At 44.9% G+C, this 19,795-nt stretch overlaps 1 protein-coding gene across 1 annotated transcript in view; it reads right to left on the reverse strand.

Annotated features, from left to right (window-relative positions):
* The window catches only part of LOC122944193 (fibronectin type III domain-containing protein 7-like), a 40,905-nt gene extending 21,110 nt beyond the window's left edge, over nucleotides 1-19,795 (reverse strand). The window contains exons 1-2 of the mRNA XM_044302419.1: nucleotides 19,760-19,795; nucleotides 19,390-19,617 (exon numbers count right to left, since the gene is read on the reverse strand). Coding sequence (XP_044158354.1) covers nucleotides 19,390-19,617; nucleotides 19,760-19,795 — 264 coding nt within the window. The remainder of the gene's footprint in view (nucleotides 1-19,389; nucleotides 19,618-19,759) is intronic.

A 19,795-nucleotide genomic window follows, 5' to 3' on the forward strand; every position in this document is an offset into this window, starting at 1 on the left:
GTAAAGATAATCTTTAAACTTAGGATAAATTCCTGGCAAATCTTTCTCCACCCTTTATATTCAGAAAACTTGGCATTAATGATTAATTAACTGCCAACAAATAAGGTGCTTGAATGGATAAGATTGTATATATGCTGTTCCTTTGATTTATATATGCACTATAACGGAGTGGATGTGGATCCATTAGTCTCACTTGAACCACCAGGCCGCTACCTCCTAGAGTAGTCTCTGTTTATGTGACGGCTGACCCACAGGAGTCAAGAGACACTGGTGCAGAGCACTGAGAGATCAGGCAAAACTGTAGTCAAGGACAGGCCAAGGTCAGGGCAGACAGAGTACGAGAAGTATGATAAACAGTCCAAGGTCAGGGCGGGCATAGTACGAGAAGTATGATAAACAGTCCATGGTCGGGGGGCAGCTCAGGGTCATAAAGGAGAAAAGGCAGGGGTCAGGTCAGGCAATGAAGGATCGGTTCCAGAAGTCAGGCAGAAATCGGTACAGGGAACAGGCAAAAGAACAAATGGCACTCTGCAGGAAAGTAGAATGTGCCTGAAGTGCCCCAGGGTAACCAGCTATTGGCTGTGCAAAATCAGGTGGCTTGCACGCTGGCCCTTTAAGAGCCGGAGAGGGCAGGGAGAGGCATTGCAGGAAGCAGACTTTGGGGAAGGAGAATTTCTACCCTGGCAGCCGGGGCCACTAGGCAGGGAGAGGGAGATGCCATGGGATAGGGCCGCCGGATCACTGAAGTTAAAAGTGGGTGAACAAGGGAGCAGCTGTGCCCGCCAGCTGGAGAGGAGTGGCAGTGGGCATTAACCACCGCCACAACACTTTCTGTGATCAGAGGTGGTCCCAGTGGATCAGCACCTGATGGCATATTCTGGCAACAGACCATGTGTAAATATTTTAAAAAAACTTAACTTTTAATAACTGACAATACAGAAGTGCATCCCAGTCAACTATTGCAACACAAATGAATTAAAATGTTCTTGAATTGTGATTGTCAATTTCAACAGAAAATGTCCATGGCATACATGTATACCACTGGGCTAGCTTTTAATTTTACTTCTATAAATGTACCATCATTTATTTTAAAAAACTTGTGGATTACAGAAAAACACTGTCTAAGACTTCCCACCACTACTTTTTCCTTAGGATCTGTTCTACCACTGGAAGTCCTCTTTACCTGCCTGATTCATGTAAGGAAAGTACCCGGAAATTGTGTTGTATCTTAGAGTCACTTACCTTACTGGCTGCATAAGGAACAAACAGCCCTACAGGGTCTATTGATACTATGTAAGTCAGTTTTCACATCTTTGAAGTTCTTGTAACTCTAGACTGTAAGCTCTCGTGGGCAGGATCTTTTCCCCCCTCTCTACCAGGCTGTTCATAAGTTCATGCACATTGTACTTGTGTTGTTTTATGTTATGTATGTATGTATGTATACCCCCTCCTAGATGTCCATGGAATTCATAAGTTCATGCACATTGTACTTGTGTTGTTTTATGTTATGTATGTATACCCCCTAGATATCCATGGAATTAATGTCGCTTTCAAATAAATAATATTAATTTCATGTTTGTACTAGCATAAGGTTGTATGGTTGAAGAATATCCATTCTGTGATCAGAAAAACTAACATTTATGACACAGGTAATAACATTAGCAAAATGCTATATTTGCACTTCAAAAGAAACAAACGTTCACCATTTTGAAGTATCTACAATGAGAGAGCTGCAGGATAAGGTAGGTCACCTTCAAATAGACAATCACAGACAGAAATCTGCGCTGCTCACAAATGGATAATTAAGTATGGACCATTTTAGTTGTTCTCCATTACTACAATAGTGTCCAGCCTTCCACATGCAGAATCTCCTTTCAATCACAGCTCACCCATTGCTATGGGCAACTTCACTCCTCAGTATGCTCTCCCAGTTTCTCCTTAGTGGGAAACAGGGGAAAAAAGCATCAAATCCGCTCCTATCCAGACACTATCCACCCTTGTAGCTTAAACATTGATATGGATTTAAAACCTTGTCTAACTTAAGGGTATGAGTGATAGAAGCTGGCCGAGAGATGTGGAGGGAATCCCCTTGCTGATTAGCTGAAGAAGACGTGTGACTTTCCAGATTCTGAAAGAGGAGATACCTCACACCGATTGGCAGTAGTTTCCCTTCAGTGACATTAATTTAGGGGAGGGAATCTCGTCTCTGGATGTGGTCATGTGATAAGGAGAAATAGAGGTTCTTATAAATTTCACATATATAGGGGGTCATTTATTAAGACTGCCATTTTAGGCACTGGTCTTAATAACCCCTATGTCTGGCGGTGGATCCGCCGAAGTAATGAAGGGGCACAGGTCTTTACATCATTTTTGCGAATCCAGCGCCAGTCTAAAAGTAAGACCGCTTCCTAGCTGGCTAATATCTAGACCATTTTCAATGCCTAAAACAGGCGTAGAAAATGATGAATGAGACGGGCCTGCCAGCCCGTCCCCTTCCAATGTCACGCCCACTTTTTTAGACCTGGCGTGAGCGAGGAAAAGTCGCAGATTGCAGCGCAACTAACCGTTGCGCCACAATCTGTGCCAGAGATATGCCTACTATAGTAGGCGTATTTCTGGATCATAAATGACCCCTATAGTTTTAGCTTTTTATGATGCTTATCGTAGTTTATGTGTGGGTTTTAATAACGTATGTATTTGAGATGGAATGTATTGTTTTTTTATTGATTTATTATAAATGTGCAGTGGGTCCCTGAGGTGCTGGAGCAGAGGATGGGAGTGGTAGTGGCCCTGAGGAGATGTTGTGTCATGGTGTATTTCCTCTGGCCATTGCTCCCTGGGGACCAATGCAGTGAAATGGAGGCTTAATTAATCAGGCCAGAAGTAAAAGAAGAAAAGTCTTTACTTAGTACAAAATAGGAGTTTTAGTACATCCAGCAGTAGTTGGACACAGTGCAATTGCTCTCCCAAGATGATGAGGTACGGTGGATAATTGACAGATAATGGTAACTCTGGTATGCTATCTTGCTGATGTCTCTCTCCTGAACTTCTGGATAACAGATGAAAGAAGGTACTTGTGGCTGTAGGTGTCCACTGTGTAATGCAGGCTTTTCTGAGTTATCCTGGCTTGGATATGTTTTAAGGTTATAGGTGTCTGAGCCGTAGTCCCTAACCTGCAGCAGGGTCTGTATAGCTGTGGTTGATGGTCACTCTGCTGACTGTAAACGCAGTAATTTTGCAGATATCTGCCGTTTTGGAATCCTTCAGTTCCTTTAGAGTAGTGGCCTCACAGATGAGCTAGTTCTCTGGTCCCTAAGGCACTTGGAGCAGGAACAATCAGATGTTCTTCCTCACTATCCTAGCTAACACTACCCTCTCCAGGCAGGAAGTAGGACTAGCCCACTCCTACCAAGAAGGGAGGCGTGGGGTGGTTAGCCCCATTCCTGATGCCAACCATACCTCACATGCTGGTGTACAGTACAAACATTACATAACAAACCAAACCTTGCAGATACCCTCAGGTCTGCGGTACTGCACACAGCTCAATGTGTAGGAAGTAATGGAGTGTGTATATAAGTGCAGGTAAGGGAATGAACAATATGGTTCCCCTCGATGAAGTGAAAACTTGGTCAGGCTGATCCGAATGGAGTAATGCTTTACTGATGTGCCTTTTCTATATCTGATTCTGGGAGTATAATAACTCTGTATAAAAAAGTGGTACTTCCCTACTCGCATGTTTTTCCCTTAGTGGGAGACAGGGAGACCAAGTACCTTTACAAGCAGGGTGTGATCCACTGATGCTGCTATAACTTTTCTTTTTTTCCAAACTCCCCTTGGCTGCCCCGCTGTACCCCTGTCCCGTTTCTACCCTGTACACTAATAGATAGCATCGGTACAGGGAGAAGGATACATACCCCAGCACTTCTCAGTGGGCATCTCCTTCTCCCTGGCTGTGGAGAGGCCCAATCACAGTGGACCGCGCCACAACCGGGGAGAAGAAGACGCCACTGAGAAGTGGTACTGGTGCTATTAGCATACAGGGAGCGAAAACAGAACAGGGGGCTCAGCAGAGCAGCTGAGGGGCATTTAAAAAAAAAGAAAAGTTATAGCAGCCTCTGCGGGGCATACCCTGCTTGTAAAGTACTTAGTTTAACAACTATAAAACTGCGAAAGTTCCTCTTTAATTAACCGTTTGTGAGTAGTGCGGATTCCTATCTGTGATTGCACTCCTACAGAGATTAATATACAATATTTCAATGCACACGATATTCGAGGTAGGGTAGAGGAGCACTGGCACGCATGTCATTTTATGTAGCTCAAGAATACAACACGACAAGATGAGTTGTACAACCCTTTTAAGGTGGCAAGCACACTAATCTTGGGTTTAAAGAGTAACAAAACTTTTCTACAACTATTTTTTAAATTATTCCAAATTCCCTATTATAATTTTTTGTAACATACTTTTTTTTTTATGTTTTAGGGACCAAATAAGCACCTGAAGTCCTGGGTGTCTACTGTCTACAATGGTGTTGAATCCGTACACTCGTACACCGCTGACATATTTGGGGTATGGCCGTACAGATTCCAGTGTAATGCAGGCATAGGGCCCACAGTGAGTGCTGTACAGACAGGCGCACCCCTCGCTGCTCTAGCCTGTGCCTACTGCACCAATGTGCTATTAAGAACATTTAGCGGAGGGGAGCGGACACAAGCAGGAGCAACGATGTTCTACGTCGAGCTCTTCCCTTTACCAGCTATGCTCTGCGTAGCACATCTGTGCAGGACACTCTGCACCAATGTGCTATGCCAGGCTTCAGCTGAGCGGTGCAGGCGCAGCGATGTGTGCCCCTGTCTGTACAGTGCTCACTCAGGGCCTTGTGCCTGCAGTACACTGGAATCTGTACACCTGTAGACCACATACATGTCATCGGTGATCTAGTGTACGCATTCAAAAGTGCTATAAACACCCAGAACTTTGGGTTCCTATTTGGTCCCTAAAAAACAGTAAAAAAAAATTACATAGTACATTACAAAAATTTACAATAGGGCGTTTAGAAATAACAATTTTATACAAAGTTGTAGAAAAGTTTAGTTACTCTTTAAAGTTTTGACCTATAGAGATTCACTGTCCAAGTATTAGAACATGGCATGGGTGTGAACCTGTATAGGTAGGCTGGGGAACAATTTACCCAAAAATTCTATTGCAGTTGATGTCCTCTCTTGGTAAAATGTAACCAGGTATAGCTGGGTCTGGGTGTTTCATACAAAATGCTGATTCTGTATTAAAGTCTGAAAGGAATGTTTTCCCCTGGATTAGACAGTGTGATATAATACAATTTAGAAATACCGCCCCTATGTGAGACCTGAAATCTTTCAGAAAGCATGTTGATATTTTACAAACTCTCAGTATGATAGCAACTTCACTATAAGACGCAAGCTCCGACAATTAGTATGAGAGGAAACAAAGAACAGTTGTCATGAGAAAGTTAATATCACAAAGTCCTTGTCATCATTAGTTAGAACTTCTTAAGCAGAATAAAACACTATATAAAGTACCTACAAAAAGACAGAATTGGGTTGTGCATGTTTTCTATTTCAGTGGATTACAAAGTATTCTACTTGCACCTAAAATGCACTGTTTTAACTAAAAATGTATCAGCTTCACCCACTGATGGAGTATTGCACATAATGTACAGTATAGTCAGGTAAAGATTAATAGTTAACTCTTCACTTATTACATAAACTTATATTGTTGTAGTAAATGGAATGTTCTACTAATTATTGTTCTATTGTGAATGGTGACTGTTGACAACACACTGCGCACAACTAGAAAGGTTGTTACTTACCTCTATGGATCCATGAAGCAGAAGATGAAGGAGCGAGAGATAAGCTGAGGCTCTAGTTACCATTTTCAGACCTGAATTTCATCTATTCCTTCCTAAAACACTGCGCACAGCTGCTATAAAGGAGGCTCTCCACGTCTCAGCTCCTGCTCTAAGGTTGTGGATAGAATGTGGGTGGAGGCTGCAAAGGTATATACTGTGGGATACTGTATCCTAAGGTGAACAAACCTCTTCTGAAGAGAAAACCAAGCTATTGTGTGAGGAAAAAGAGAAATATTCACGCTCCATCATACACATAGAAAGTCGTACGCTGTAAGAAAATCGGAATAAGGATCCAGCTAGATGAATCTAGGCAGCTTTAGAGATTTTATTGACCATGATGATTTCTCACAGTTTTATTGGGTTTTTTTGTTGGTTTTTTTCATTTGTCAGATAAAAATTCAAAAGCAAAATGTTGAAAACAGTATCTAGCGTCTTGTAATTAGTTAGGCTAGGTTCACATCTGCAGGGGACATTACAGCAAGAGACTCCATCGTAAATTTCTGAATAAAAATAGTCAAAATGCTGCTGCATTCAGTGGTATTTTTCTGGCAGAATGGCAACATCCATCCCAATATCCCGACAGAGTCCCTTACAGTCAATGGGTTCAGGCAGATGCCAGCACTGTTCAATTTATTTTACTGCAAATGTGAACCTAGCCTTAAGAGCATATGTCACCATGATCAACCCTATTAAACCAGGCATTCTGCCTAATAGGGTTGATCATGGTGTATAAATTGGGCCCTCTGTGGCTGCAAATGGATCTACGGATGTAGCATAATTATTACTTTTATTTTTTTAATTTTTTTTCCAATTTAGATTTTATTGAAATTTTTGGTACAACAAAAATAGAGACGTGTGCACATTCAAACAATGTTAACAGTTCAAACACGATGTCCACAGAACTGTGTTGGGCATACACCCATCATCACACAGTGCAGCTCATGAAAGAATATGAGGTAGACATATCCAATGAACACGTAAAATTTCAGTAACATATAAACATACAAGACGCTGGACAAGGAGGTAGGGGGAAGGAAAGGGGGGGGGGGAGGGTACAATTTCTGCTGAAGCTGCTAAACCTGCGCATCACGAAATGCGGCTGAAGAGCGAAAGGTTTCCCACGGGCCCCAAATCCTCACATATCGTGCAGTGTCTGCGGGCGAAATGCTAATGAGATCTTCCAACCTCTGATACAGAGAAATTTCGTCAAACCACTCCTCAGGCGAAGGGGGAGAAAGGGATTTCCAATGCCTGGGGATCACTGCCTTTGCCGCCTGAACCATATATTTTAGGAGGGATTTCTTATATGCCGGGACATTCAGGACACTATCGAATAACAAAAGAGCTTCTGGGGAGTTTTGGATAGGGACACCTGTGACCTCTTTAATTATTCTATGAACGAAGTTCCAGAAGGGCCGCAAGCCGCTACAGTTCCACCACACATGGATCATCGTGCCTTCCTCTTTAAGACATCTCCAGCAACGGTCCGATACCGTCGGGAACCATTTGTGGAGTAGTGCTGGCACTCTGTACCATCTAGATACAATTTTGTAGCTCGTTTCCTGAGCCTTGGCCGAAACCGTTGATTTGTGTGCTAGAAGGAAGCATCTGTTCCACTGGGCTGGGGTATACTGAGTCCCCAAGTCCCGCTCCCAGGCTTGACAATACGGAGGAAGGCACGAGGATCGCTGGTGTATCAGTAGTTTGTATACTGCGGATATGGGGTGTAAGGTCGCTGAGGAGGAGATACACATCCGCTCAAACTCAGTGAGTTTTCTGGCCAGAGTGTGAGTTCCCCTCAGAGAAGTGTAAAAGTGTTGGAGTTGTAAGTATTCAAAGGAATTGCGGGTTAGTGGAGCCTCTAAAATCTGGGCCAGGGGTTTAAGTGTGGGGCCAGAGAGAACATGGCAGAACCTGATCGGTCGGGTTCTCGAGCTTTGAAGGAAATGTTTAGAGGAGTGTCCTGGAGGGAATCTAGGATGGTCCGTGATTGGCACCAGAGGGCCTTTAGGGTCAATCAATGAGGTTGAGCGGCTAATGGATGCTAAAGTTGCAAGGGTATGGTGAGCAGAGAATGACAAATGTAATGACAGTTGACGTGGAGAGCCTACTAGCCATGGGAGGGTTGAAACCGCGCACACTGAAGTATCCCTAGTAATTTGTACCCACTCCTTGGGAGAATCAGCACGTGTCAGGTCCAACAGTCGGGCATATGCTGCGGAATGATAGTATAGCCTGCAATCTGGAAGACCCACCCCTCCCGTTTCCTTGGTGCGGGTCATTATCTCCCATTTTATCCGCGGTCGGCCAGGGGCCCATACAAATTGTGTGAAGCACCTACGTAGTTGGGACCAGAAAGTAGACGGTATATGAAGGGGAATAGTCTGTATAAGGTACAATAGTTTCGGCAAAAGGGTCATCTTTACTATACTAATCCTTCCAAACCAAGAAAAGTCTCGTTTACGCCATCCGTCTAAATCTTTTTGGAACTGCAAGAGGAGGGGCGCAAAGTTCAACTTATGAAGTCGTGAGAGGTCTGCTGTCAATTTAATCCCCAGATACGTTATGCCCTTAGGTGGCCAGGCAAAGGGAAAGGAAGCCTTGAGAGCTTGGGTCATTTCACTTGTCAGAGTGACGTCCAAGGCCTCCGACTTGGACATATTAATCTTAAAATTGGACCAGGTACCAAATTGAGATATTTCTCGAAGTAAGGACGGCAAGGAGATACGTGGGTTGGTTATGTATAGAAGGAGATCGTCAGCAAACGCCGCGCATTTATACTCTCGTGATCCGATCTTTATTCCCGTTATGTCCGGGTTGGCACGAATAGAGGCCAACAGGTGCTCCATGACCAGAACGTATAATAAAGGGGACAATGGGCATCCCTGCCGTGTCCCATTATGGATTGGGAAGGGGGGGGAGAGGGCACCATTCACTTTGACTCTAGCGGTGGGGCGTTGGTACAGTGTCAGGATCTTTGACAGGAATATCGGGCCCAAACCTATATGTGAAAGGGTCTCCTGGATGGCGCGCCAAGAGATCCGGTCAAAGGCCTTTTCTGCGTCTAGGGAAAGCACCATGAGGGGGACCTTTTTAGATTTGGCATAGTGGATGATGTCGAGGGTTTTAAGAGTGTTGTCCCGGGCTTCCCTCCCCGGCACAATTACTTTTATTTTTATGCAAATGAGGCAATCAGAGGACCAAGCAGCTGGTCTAGCCCCTCTGAGCACCAGCTCACCTTCTCCTCACCGCTGTCACCACTCCAGCTCATGGCTTGATTGACATGTCAGGCATCCTCACTGCTTGGATGTCTGGCCAAGAACTCTTGCACCAAAAGACTTTATGGGCATTTACGCGGATAATCTCAAGAGGCTCTCCGCACTGAGAACTGCACTGCACAAGCCAAGTGTCTTCTCTTCCAGGAGGAGAATCAAGACTGGTGCCAACACAGTGCAAATCTCAGCCAGGAGAGCCTCCTGAGATCAACCCTGCATGCACCAATGAAGCTTGTGCAAGCATGGGATTTCAGGTTCAGGCATCCAAACAGTGAGGATGTCTGGCCCCGTCAATCAAATCATAGGGGGGAGTGATGACGGGGAGAGGTGGAGCTTAAACGGTGCTCCAAGGAGCTAGGCCAGCCCCTCCGTGCTCTGATCACCTCATTTGCATAACTATCACCTCATTTGCATAATTATACTGCAATGGTCTGCAGCAATAGAAGGCTCATTTTATTCACCATGTTCAACCCTACCAGGCAGTATGCCCGTTTTAAAGGGGTTGTCTCACTTCAGCAAACACCATTTATCATGCAGAGAAAGTTAAAGGGAACCTGTCACTGGGATTTTGGGTACAGAGCTGAGGACATGGGTTGCTAGATGGCTGCTAGCACATCTGAAATACCCAGTCCCCATAGCTCTGTGTACTTTCATTGTGTAAAAAAAAAACAATGCAAATTAACCTGAGATGAGTCCTGTATGTGAGATGAGTCAGGGACAGGACTCATCTAAGGTTAATTTGCATATGTATCAAATCGGTTATTTTACACAATAAAAGCACACATAGCTATGGGGACTGGATATTGCGGATGTGCTAGCGGCCATCGAGCAACCCATGTCCTCAGTTCTATACCCAAAATCCCGGTGACAGGTTCCCTTTAAAGAGGTTATCTCATGATTAATGAAAATTGGACATTATATAATACATGACAATCTCCTATTAACAAAGCTAGAACCAGCCCTGTACCTCACATGGATCCAGAGATCTCCCCATTCATTGCTCTGCTAGATTCATATCAAGTTGGCAGCTTGGGGGGAGGGTTGTTCTTTCTGGTGCAGCTCTCTTACTAAAACCGTTCAAGAGGCCGTTGATGGATGGAACTAAGCATGTGCGTCCACCTAAGCAAGAGAAATAAGAAAAAACAGCAGGTTGCGCTATACGGAAACATTCTATTGAAGAACTCAGACACTATGCAAAATTTGTAATTAGATGCAATAATAAAAGTATTCAAATCCAGGGCTGGTCTGAAAGTTGCTGAATATTTGTCATAGGACAAACTCTTTAAGGCTACTTTCACACCTGCGTTCGATCGGATCCATTCTGAACGGATCCGCTCATATTAATGCAGACGGTGGCTCCGTTCAGAACGGATCCGTCTGCATTATAACTTCGAAAAATTCTGAAAGTAGCCTGAGCGGATCCGTTCAGACTTTACATTGAAAGTCAATGGGGGACGGATCCGCTTGAAGATTGAGCCATATTGTGTCATCTTCAAGCAGATACGTCCCCATTGACTTACATTGTAAGTCGGAACGGATCCGCTCGCCTCCGCACTTGCAGCGTTCAGGTGTCCGCTCACTTAGCGGAGCGGAGGCCGAGCGCTGGCAGGCGGATGCATTCTCAGTGGATCCGCCTCCACTGAGAATGCATTAGGGCCAGACGGCTGCGTTCAGGGCCGCTTGTGAGCCCCTTCAAACGGAGCTCACGAGCGGACACCTGAACGCAGGTGTGAAAGGAGCCTAATACAAGGCACTTCCTAACGTACTGTGATTGTCCATATTGCCTCCTTTGCTGGCTTGATTCGTTTTTCCATCAAATTATACATTGCTTGTATCCAAGGTTACGACCACCATGGAATCCAGCAGTGGTGGCTGTGGTTTCACACTATGGGAAAAAGCGCTGGCCTATACCTGTGGTCTTGGCCACCAAAGAGGTCAAAGCTTTTTCCTATAGCATGCAAGAACAGCCACCAGCCATGCAGCGGGCATGCTTGCAGAAGGAAGTGCCTTGTATTAACTTTGTCTACATGATAAATGCCATTTGCAGAAGAGAGACAACCTCTTTAATAGGATTGATCATGGTGACAGATGCTCTTTAAAGGGATTTTCTAGGACTTCAGTACTGATGACCTATACTGAGGATCAGATTGGGGGTTGAAGACCTTGTGTGCAGGAGGCCTTATTATGTAACAATAGCTGCTTCCAGTCTATGCCCTGAAATGCTGCCCTCAACCAAGGGAAATTAGCCTTTTTAAAATTCAGTGTCTTTGCTCTGCCTGACAGAGTTTGCTTCTTATAGTTTAGGGGGAATGTAACAGATCTCCTAGCACCCCGACTGGGTACCTCCGTTGATGGATGCTCCTAGTGCTTCCCGAGGGCTCCAAGCACTGCGCTCAAAACCGTAACCACCACAGACCCCACAAACCGCCGCAGCTTGGTTGGGGTCTCGCCGTTCTCTACCCACGCTGGACCCAAGACTGGGCTTCAGCTTCCAGTGGGTGAACCTCTCCTAAATCCAGAGATAAGGAACCAGGAACAAGCTGTTACAAGAGCTTATACTCAGGGGAGCATTGTGATATAGCAATCGCCAAGAGTGTAGTGATCCCATCCCCCAAACATGAGCCAAGACTTCAGGAAGGGGTAAAGCAGGTCTGTTTAATGAGCACAAAAGCATTTCTTATATACAGTTTTCCCCACAAGACTACCATCCACGTGGACCTTATGGAGCACAGGACACAAAGTCACAAAAGCCAATCAACATAGATTGTATAGTTAGACACTCCCAGCTAATGTGCACAACCCCCCTTGCCTGTGATACAATTAACAAAATACAATGGGCATTGTCTTTGACGCAATCAACAAATACAATCACTCACAGGTAGAAAACACACATTTTTCCCAAAACACAGAAAACACCTTAAAACCCCACATATCCCAATAAACAAATATACATCCATGGATAGCTCTGATCTGGGTGAACAACATATCCAAAAATCACCCAGATCTGAGCAGGGGTTCCCAAATTCCATGGAAGTCACATTTGACCGACCGCAAGCATGGCTTTCCTGCCCAAAACAGTTCCACAGATTTGGGCTGTGCGGCCGGTCTGCCTTCTCCCTCAAAGTTAGTACATGGGCCATAATCCTGAGGCAAGAGGCTGGCAAACAGGCCCCTCCAAAACCCAGTGGCGAGGATATTTTCTCCACAGGGAATATAATTATATTGTGGTCACTATTACCTAGTGTTTCTCGAACAGTAACATTACCAACAAGCTCTGCATCATTAGAAATTACCAGATCCAACAGAGCATCGCCCCTAGTGGAAGCTTCTACAAACTGGCCCATAGAGTGGTCCTGCAGCAAGTTGAGGAATTTTCTCCCCTTTGCGGTTGAGGCAGAACCATGACCCCAGTCAATGTACCAGCCTGTGCCGCCCCCTCTATTTGGTTACACAGTTGCGTTTCTATCTCCTCTGTGATGTTAGGGGGTCTACAAAGTATCTTAGGGGGTACACAAAGTATCATTTTTCAGTGTTTATATCCCTTTGAACTTCCACCCATAAGGTTTCCACATCCTCACCCACAATTGCCTCTTTTACACTTGTCTTCAGATCACTCCTCACATACAGGCACACAGTGGTCCCCTTTATGGTACCTTTACATGTTGCATTTTCTGCAACAACATATGCAGCATAAAGACGCCCCCATGTTAGCCTATGGGAATGGGAACAGAACAATACCTGTTCTGCTGCAGAATTAACAACGGAAAGAATGCAAATAAAGATTTTTTTGCAGATTTACTGTAGCTGAATGGAGATGTGATCTGCAAAGAAATCCGCAACGTTAATCACACACAAAATCTGCATCACAATCCCTAACAAAAAACACAACTTTGGAAATTCTGCACCTGCAGCTTTTGTTGCAGAAAATTCTGCAATGTGTAAAAAAAACCTAAAAAGCAGGAGGGCAGATGTAGGAGCTGGTGGATGAATGGTGGAGTCAATGACCAGGCCTGTTGATTGCAATAAATAACGTCTTTCTTTATTAAATTGATGATGGTGGTAGTAGTAGCACAAATAGCAACGGGCAAAGCTCCAAAGTATATTACAGTGTAGTCTTCTCCCAATAGCTGTGTACAGGTAGCAGCAATGATGATGGTAGTAATCCTCCCTGAGTCTCACTCTGAGTACACTTTGCAATCTTCCCAAATAAAAAGAGGCGCGCAATTCCATTCTCATTAACATTTTCTGCAGTTCCCAGGCTGCGGTGAGCAGATCTTAGTTTGGATGGCCAGACCATGGTAAAGTGTGATGGGCGCTAACGCAATATACCCTTTCCACAAGCAGTAAAGTATTACCATAAACGTATGGTACCTTACTGTCTGATTCCAGCACCACCTTGCAAGGTGGTTCTAAACCTTCTGTAAATGTTTGTTCTCCTCGCCTCAGAGGTAGTATTTCAGTCATCCCCTTTCGCGGATCCGCAATACATGGGCACCGTTCCGTGTGCATTCCGCATCATGGATGCAGACCCATTCACTTCAATGGGTCCGGAAATCCGCCCGGAGATGCGGAACAGAATCACAGAACGGAACACTACGGAGTGCTTCCGTGGGGTTCTGTTCCGTACTTCCGTTCCGCAAAAAGATAGAACTTGCTCTATCTTTTTGTGGAATGGATGAATGCATGGATGGGTCTGGATTCATCCCGGTGGACGTACAGAGGTTGCCCGTGCATTGGGGACCGCAAATTGCAGTTCCCAATGCACGGAACGGTCCACCTACGGCCGTGTGAATGAGCCCTTAGGTTGATCTCTGGCAGCATTCGGTCTCAGGGATAAAGATTCCCTGGACCAGGCTTCTCTTCAGGACTACATCTTAAGAGCTCACACATACATGTGCAGCCTCTAGCATTGATGACTAGACACTTTCTGACCAGGGGTCGGAACCAGACCATAACCCTGGAAACTGGGCTAACACTGCTAGTGTTAACTAACCGTTGCCCATACAAAACCATCTGGGATATACAATGCCTTTAAAACGTATTCTTACTGTGGCAATGTGAACAGTAAAATGCATGCGAAAGTCCCAGAAGGGGGGTATATCTTTTCTCGGTTTCTCAAGTGGCTGAGGTGGGTGAAATCCAGGATGGTGCTGGAGCTATTTTCTTTATTTAATCAGTGCTGGATTTTACTTGGATTGGGATGGTAGGTTTTGGCAGTGGGACCTCCCAATCCACCCCCCAGTCCGGGCAGGATTTTCCCTAGCAGGAAGGGATCCCCAGTTGAGGCCTGCTGTAATCAGGCCAGCATAAAGCACCCCCCAGTATGTCAGTCTGTGAAGCAGAGTCCTGCAGAGGCTCTGTGTGTGGTCTTCGTCAGGAGGACTGAGGGGCCACAAGGCTTTGAATAGCCTGGAGTTTGGGGGACCACGCGACGCCTGCAGTGATAGGGTTGCACGCAGTGTCGGACTGGGGTACCTAGGGACCACCAGTAAAATTTATTTTGGGGGCCACCGTACAGATACATTCAAATATAATAAATAATCTAACAAGATTTTTTTATGAACATAAGCTGGTTGAGGTGCTGTACATTGAATATATGTATGTAGTGTACTAAATCTAATGTATTATGTGCCACTTGTGCAGGGGGTGGGAGACTAGGGGCCCACCTTTCTCAGGGGCCCACCGGGGGATTTCCCTGTACCCCTGCGGGCCAGTCCGAGCCTGGTTGCACGGCCAGAGTCAGGCGGACTTCTGGGCCCTAGTTCCCCTGACATACTGTTTTGCTACAGCCTGGAGGCTGCTGGGCGATTGGCTGAGAAAGCCGCATCTGAGTCCAAGTGTGAACTGCATTATGTAGACGAGTCAGGGATTAGGTGATATGTTTAGTTAGAGCCCAGCGGGGCCAGTGTTCATTGTTTTGTACTATTTGTGTCGTGCTGTGTCTGAATACTGTCCAATAAATGCACTGTTTGGACATGCAACACGGTTGTCAGCGATAATTCTGTGAGAATGACCCCCGAAAAAGAGACGATCCCTTACACTACCTCTTGAATTTTTCCATGCTACGCCCACAAACTTAAATCTATTTTATTGGGATTGTATGTGATAGACCAACACAAAGTAGCAAAGTATGTGTGAAGTGAACAGAAAATGATACATGGTTTTCAAAAGATTTTATAAATGCAAATCTGGACAGTGTGGCGTACATTTGTATTCAGCCCCCCTGAGTCAATACTTTTTAGGACCACCTTTTGCTGCAAATATAGCGACAAGTCTTTTGGAGTATGTCTCTACCAGCTAGAGGCTGACATTTTTGCAAAATAGCTGAAGCTCAGTCAGATTGGACACAGATTCTCAATAGGATTTAGATTGCGCCGTAATCAGTAACAGATATATGACAAAACGTGGTATATATCTGTAAGTAAATGACCCCCATAGTGTTTTGTATTTAGGCCCAAAAAAATATCTTTCCATTGACATGCATTAATGCCGGATCCAGCACCAAGTGTTCCGGCAAAATGCATGCGCAGACTTTTAAAAATGCAAAAATAAATAAATACCGTTTCCGTTTTTCCGGATGACACTGGAGAGACGGATCCGGGGTTTCAATGCATTTCTTAGACGGATCCGCATCCGGATCAGTCTACAAATGCTATCCATTTGCACACGGATTTCCGGATCCAGCAAGTGTGAAAGAACCCAAACTTATCTCCACACTTTGTGCCATCTGCAAAACACATGGCATGTAATAATATAAATAGGCAGGTCTATAAGGCTAGGTCTACACGACAACATTTGTTGCACCAATGTAGCGTGACAACTTTCATAATGTAGTCTATGGTGTTGCGCCGCGACAAGATGGATTTTTCTGCGACTGTCGCGTCACAGACTCAGCACGACACCATAAACTACCATTATGAAAGTTGTCACGCAACATATGTTGCAGTGTAGTTGTGCGCTATGTGTCGCGCAGACCTAGCCTAAAGGTATGCTTGTTTTCAAAGACGTTACTTGTACATAAGAAGAGAGGCGCTTTATCTGAACTCTGTGCTTTGTTTCTTGATACATATACAAAGTTGTAACAAGTAATAACATATCCTGACAAATAAATAGTTATCATACATACATAGTTGCCAACAGTCCTGGCAAATTCAGCCTGTCATGGGTCAAAATGGGTGGGACTTATGCAAACCCCACCCATAAGTAGCATTTCCCAGCCGTTTTTGGGTGATCTTATATTTTTATTTATTTACTCTTTAGGCCCCTTTCACACGGGCGAGTTTTCCGTGCGGGTGCGATGCGTGCGGTGAACGTATTGCACCCGCACTGAATCCGGACCCATTCATTTCTATAGGGCTGTGCACATGAGCGGTGATTTTCACGCATCACTTGTGCGTTGAGTGAAAATCGCAGCATGCTCTATATTGTGCGATTTTCACGCGACGCAGGCCCCATAGAAGTGAATGGGGTGCGTTAAAATCGCATACCATCCGCAAGCAAGTGCGGATGCGGTGCGATTTTCACGCACAGTTGCTAGGAAACGATCGGGATGGAGAAAAGGGAAAATAATAGCATTCTGAATACAGAATGCATAGTAAAACAGCGCTGGAGGGGTTAAAAAAAAATAAAAAAAATTAAACTCACCTTAGTCCACTTGATCGCGAAGCCCGGCATCTCCTTCTGTATCCTTTGTTGAGCAGGACCTGTGGTGAGCATTAAATACAGGTAAAGGACCTTTGATGATGTCAGATCACATGCTCCATCACCACGGTGATGGACCATGTGATTGGAGCATGTGATCTGACGTCACCACAGGTCATTTAGCCCACAGCTAGTAAAAAGAGACCGGGAACTACGCGATCAAGAGGATAAGGTGAGTTAACTTTTTTCTTTTCTTTTTTTAACCCCTCCAGCACTATTTTACTATGCATTCTGTATTCAGAATGCTATTATTTTCCCTTATAACCATGTTATAAGGGAAAATAATACAATCTTCAGAACATCAATCCCAAGCCCGAACTTCTGTGAAGAAGTTCGGGTACCAAACATGCGCGATTTTTATCACGCGAGTGCAAAACGCATTACAATGTTTTGCACTTGCACGGAAAAATCGCGCATTTTCCCGCAACGCACCCGCCTCTTATCCGGGCAAAAAACCTGACGCCCGTGTGAAAGAGGCCTTAGCCTTGAAAGACAAGATCCCAGTAAGAACCAGTGTGAACAGTGTGCAGCTGTTTATATGAAGTTACAAAAAAAATCCAATGTGAAATGTGCAGTTGCCTATAAGGGTACTTTCACACTTGCGTTGTTTGATTCCAGCAGGCAGATCTGTTGCCTGAACAGGCAAACTGTATGCAAACGCATGTAATTTTTCTGACTGATCAGGAATTTTTCAGAGTTATCAGGATCCTGATCAGTCTGAAAAATGCCTGATCAGTCAGAAAAATGCATTGCAGTACTGGATCCGTTTTTTACGGTGTCATCAGGCAAAACGGATCCGGTATTTCTTTTTTTCTCATTTCTAAAGGTCTGCGCATTCCGGTATTTTGAATGTCGGATCCGGCACTAATACATTTCTATGGAAAAAAATGCCGGCATTCAGGCAAGTCTTCAGTTTTTTTCGCCGGAGATAAAACCGTAGAATGCTACGGTTTTCTCTTTTGCCTGATCAGTCAAAATGACTGAACTGAAGACATCCTGATGCAAACTGAACGGATTAGGCTACTTTCACACTTGCGTTCAGAGCGGATCCGTCTGAGACGGATCCGCTCATATAATGCAGACGATGGATCCGTTCAGAACGGATCCGTCTGCATTATATTGTTAAAAAAATTCTAAGTGTGAAAGTAGCCTGAACGGATCCATCCAGACTTTACATTGAAAGTCAATGGGGGACGGATCCGTTTGAAAATTGAGCCATATAGTGTCAAATTCAAACGGATCCATCCCCATTGACTTCCATTGTAAGTCTGGACGGATCCGTTTGCCTCCGCAAGGCCAGGCGGACACCTGAACGCTGCAAGCAGCGTTCAGGTGTCCGCCTGCTGAGCGGAGCCCAAACGCTGCCAGACTGATGCATTCTGAGCGGATCCGCATCCACTCAGAATGCATTAGGGCTGGACAGATGCGTTCAGGAGCCCAAACGCAAATGTGAAAGTAGCCTTACTCTCCATTCAGAATGCATGGGGATATGCCTGATCAGTTCTTTTCCGGTATAGAGCCCCTGTGACAGAACTCTATGCTGGAAAAGAAAAACACAAGTGTGAAAGTAGCCTTAGGCAGTTGTGGTCCGCATCCGAGCCGGCTTGGGTGCGGACCCATTCACTTCAATTGGGGCATAAAAGATGCAGACAGCACTCTGTGTGCTGTCCGCATCCGTTGTTCCTTTGCGTGGCCCCGCAAAAAAAAAAAAAAAGGTTGTCCATTTTGCAGACAAGAATAGGCATTTCTACAATGGGCCGCACGTTCCGTTCCGCAAATTGCGGAAGGCACACGGGCGGCTTCCATTTTTTGTGGATCCGCGGACCGCAAAAAACTGAACGGTCGTGTGCATGAGGCCTAAGGTGTTATAAAAACCTATTCTGTGTGAACAGTGTGCAGTTGTCTATATGATAAAAAAAACTGTCCGGTATGTGCTAAGTTTGCAACTGAACAGAAAATGATACAGTGTATACCTCTGTATAAGGGTTCGTTCACACAAATGTATTTTGCGTTCCGTATACGGGACGTTTTCTGCGTTTTCTCACTCTGTGTGCTGTCCGCATCTGTTGCTTTGTTCCGTGGCCTGTCCTATTCTGTCCATTTTGCGGCAAATTCTTTTCCAAAATTGCGGAAGGCACCCGTGCGGCATCCGTTTTTTGCGGACCGCAAAAAACGGCACGGTTGTGTGAACAAGCCCTAAGGGCTCATGCACACAAACGTTTTTTTTTCTGTGCCCCTTTTTTTTGCGGCCCGTATGTGGATCCATTCACTTCAATGGGTCCGCATAAAAAACAGAAATGACACCATGTGCATTCTATTTCCGTATGTCTTTTATAATGACTTTTATTCATTCTAACTTTGACCACATAATGGCAGAGTGGACGATTTCCAAGCCCTTATGATAGTTTGGTTTACTGATAAGAGGATATAAGTCAGAAGTTTAAAGGGAACGTGTCATGTATTTTTCGCTAACATACATAACTATCACCAATGGCCATCAGAACGTTGTAAGAGCATTATAACCAAACCTTGGCTCCCAAATGCCCAGCTGGACGGACTTTCCTTTTCAAAGTGACCCCTCTAAAGGCTTCTCCTTCTTGGGTGGTTAGAGGATTAGCAGAGGGGAAGGTAGGTGAGCTTGGGCACTTGGAAAAGGTAAGTCTGCCCAGCAGGGCACTTGGGAGCCGTTTTGTATTGGACAAAACGGTCGGTGTTCCTGCATTGCCACGGGGCGCACACATTCGTGTGCAGGAGGCCTAAAAGAGAGCGAGAGCATATAAGATTTAATACATGGAACCATAAGCAGACCTGTATGTACTGTATGTTAGGGTAGGTTCACATCTGCGGTAACAACTTCATTAGTCTGTTCCAGCAGAGCAACAGACTACCGGAGTTTACCATATCCAGCATAGCCGCATACTGCAGGATCTCCAT

Source organism: Bufo gargarizans, chromosome 7 (genome assembly GCF_014858855.1).
Source record: "Bufo gargarizans isolate SCDJY-AF-19 chromosome 7, ASM1485885v1, whole genome shotgun sequence".
NCBI classification, from domain to species: domain Eukaryota; kingdom Metazoa; phylum Chordata; class Amphibia; order Anura; family Bufonidae; genus Bufo; species Bufo gargarizans.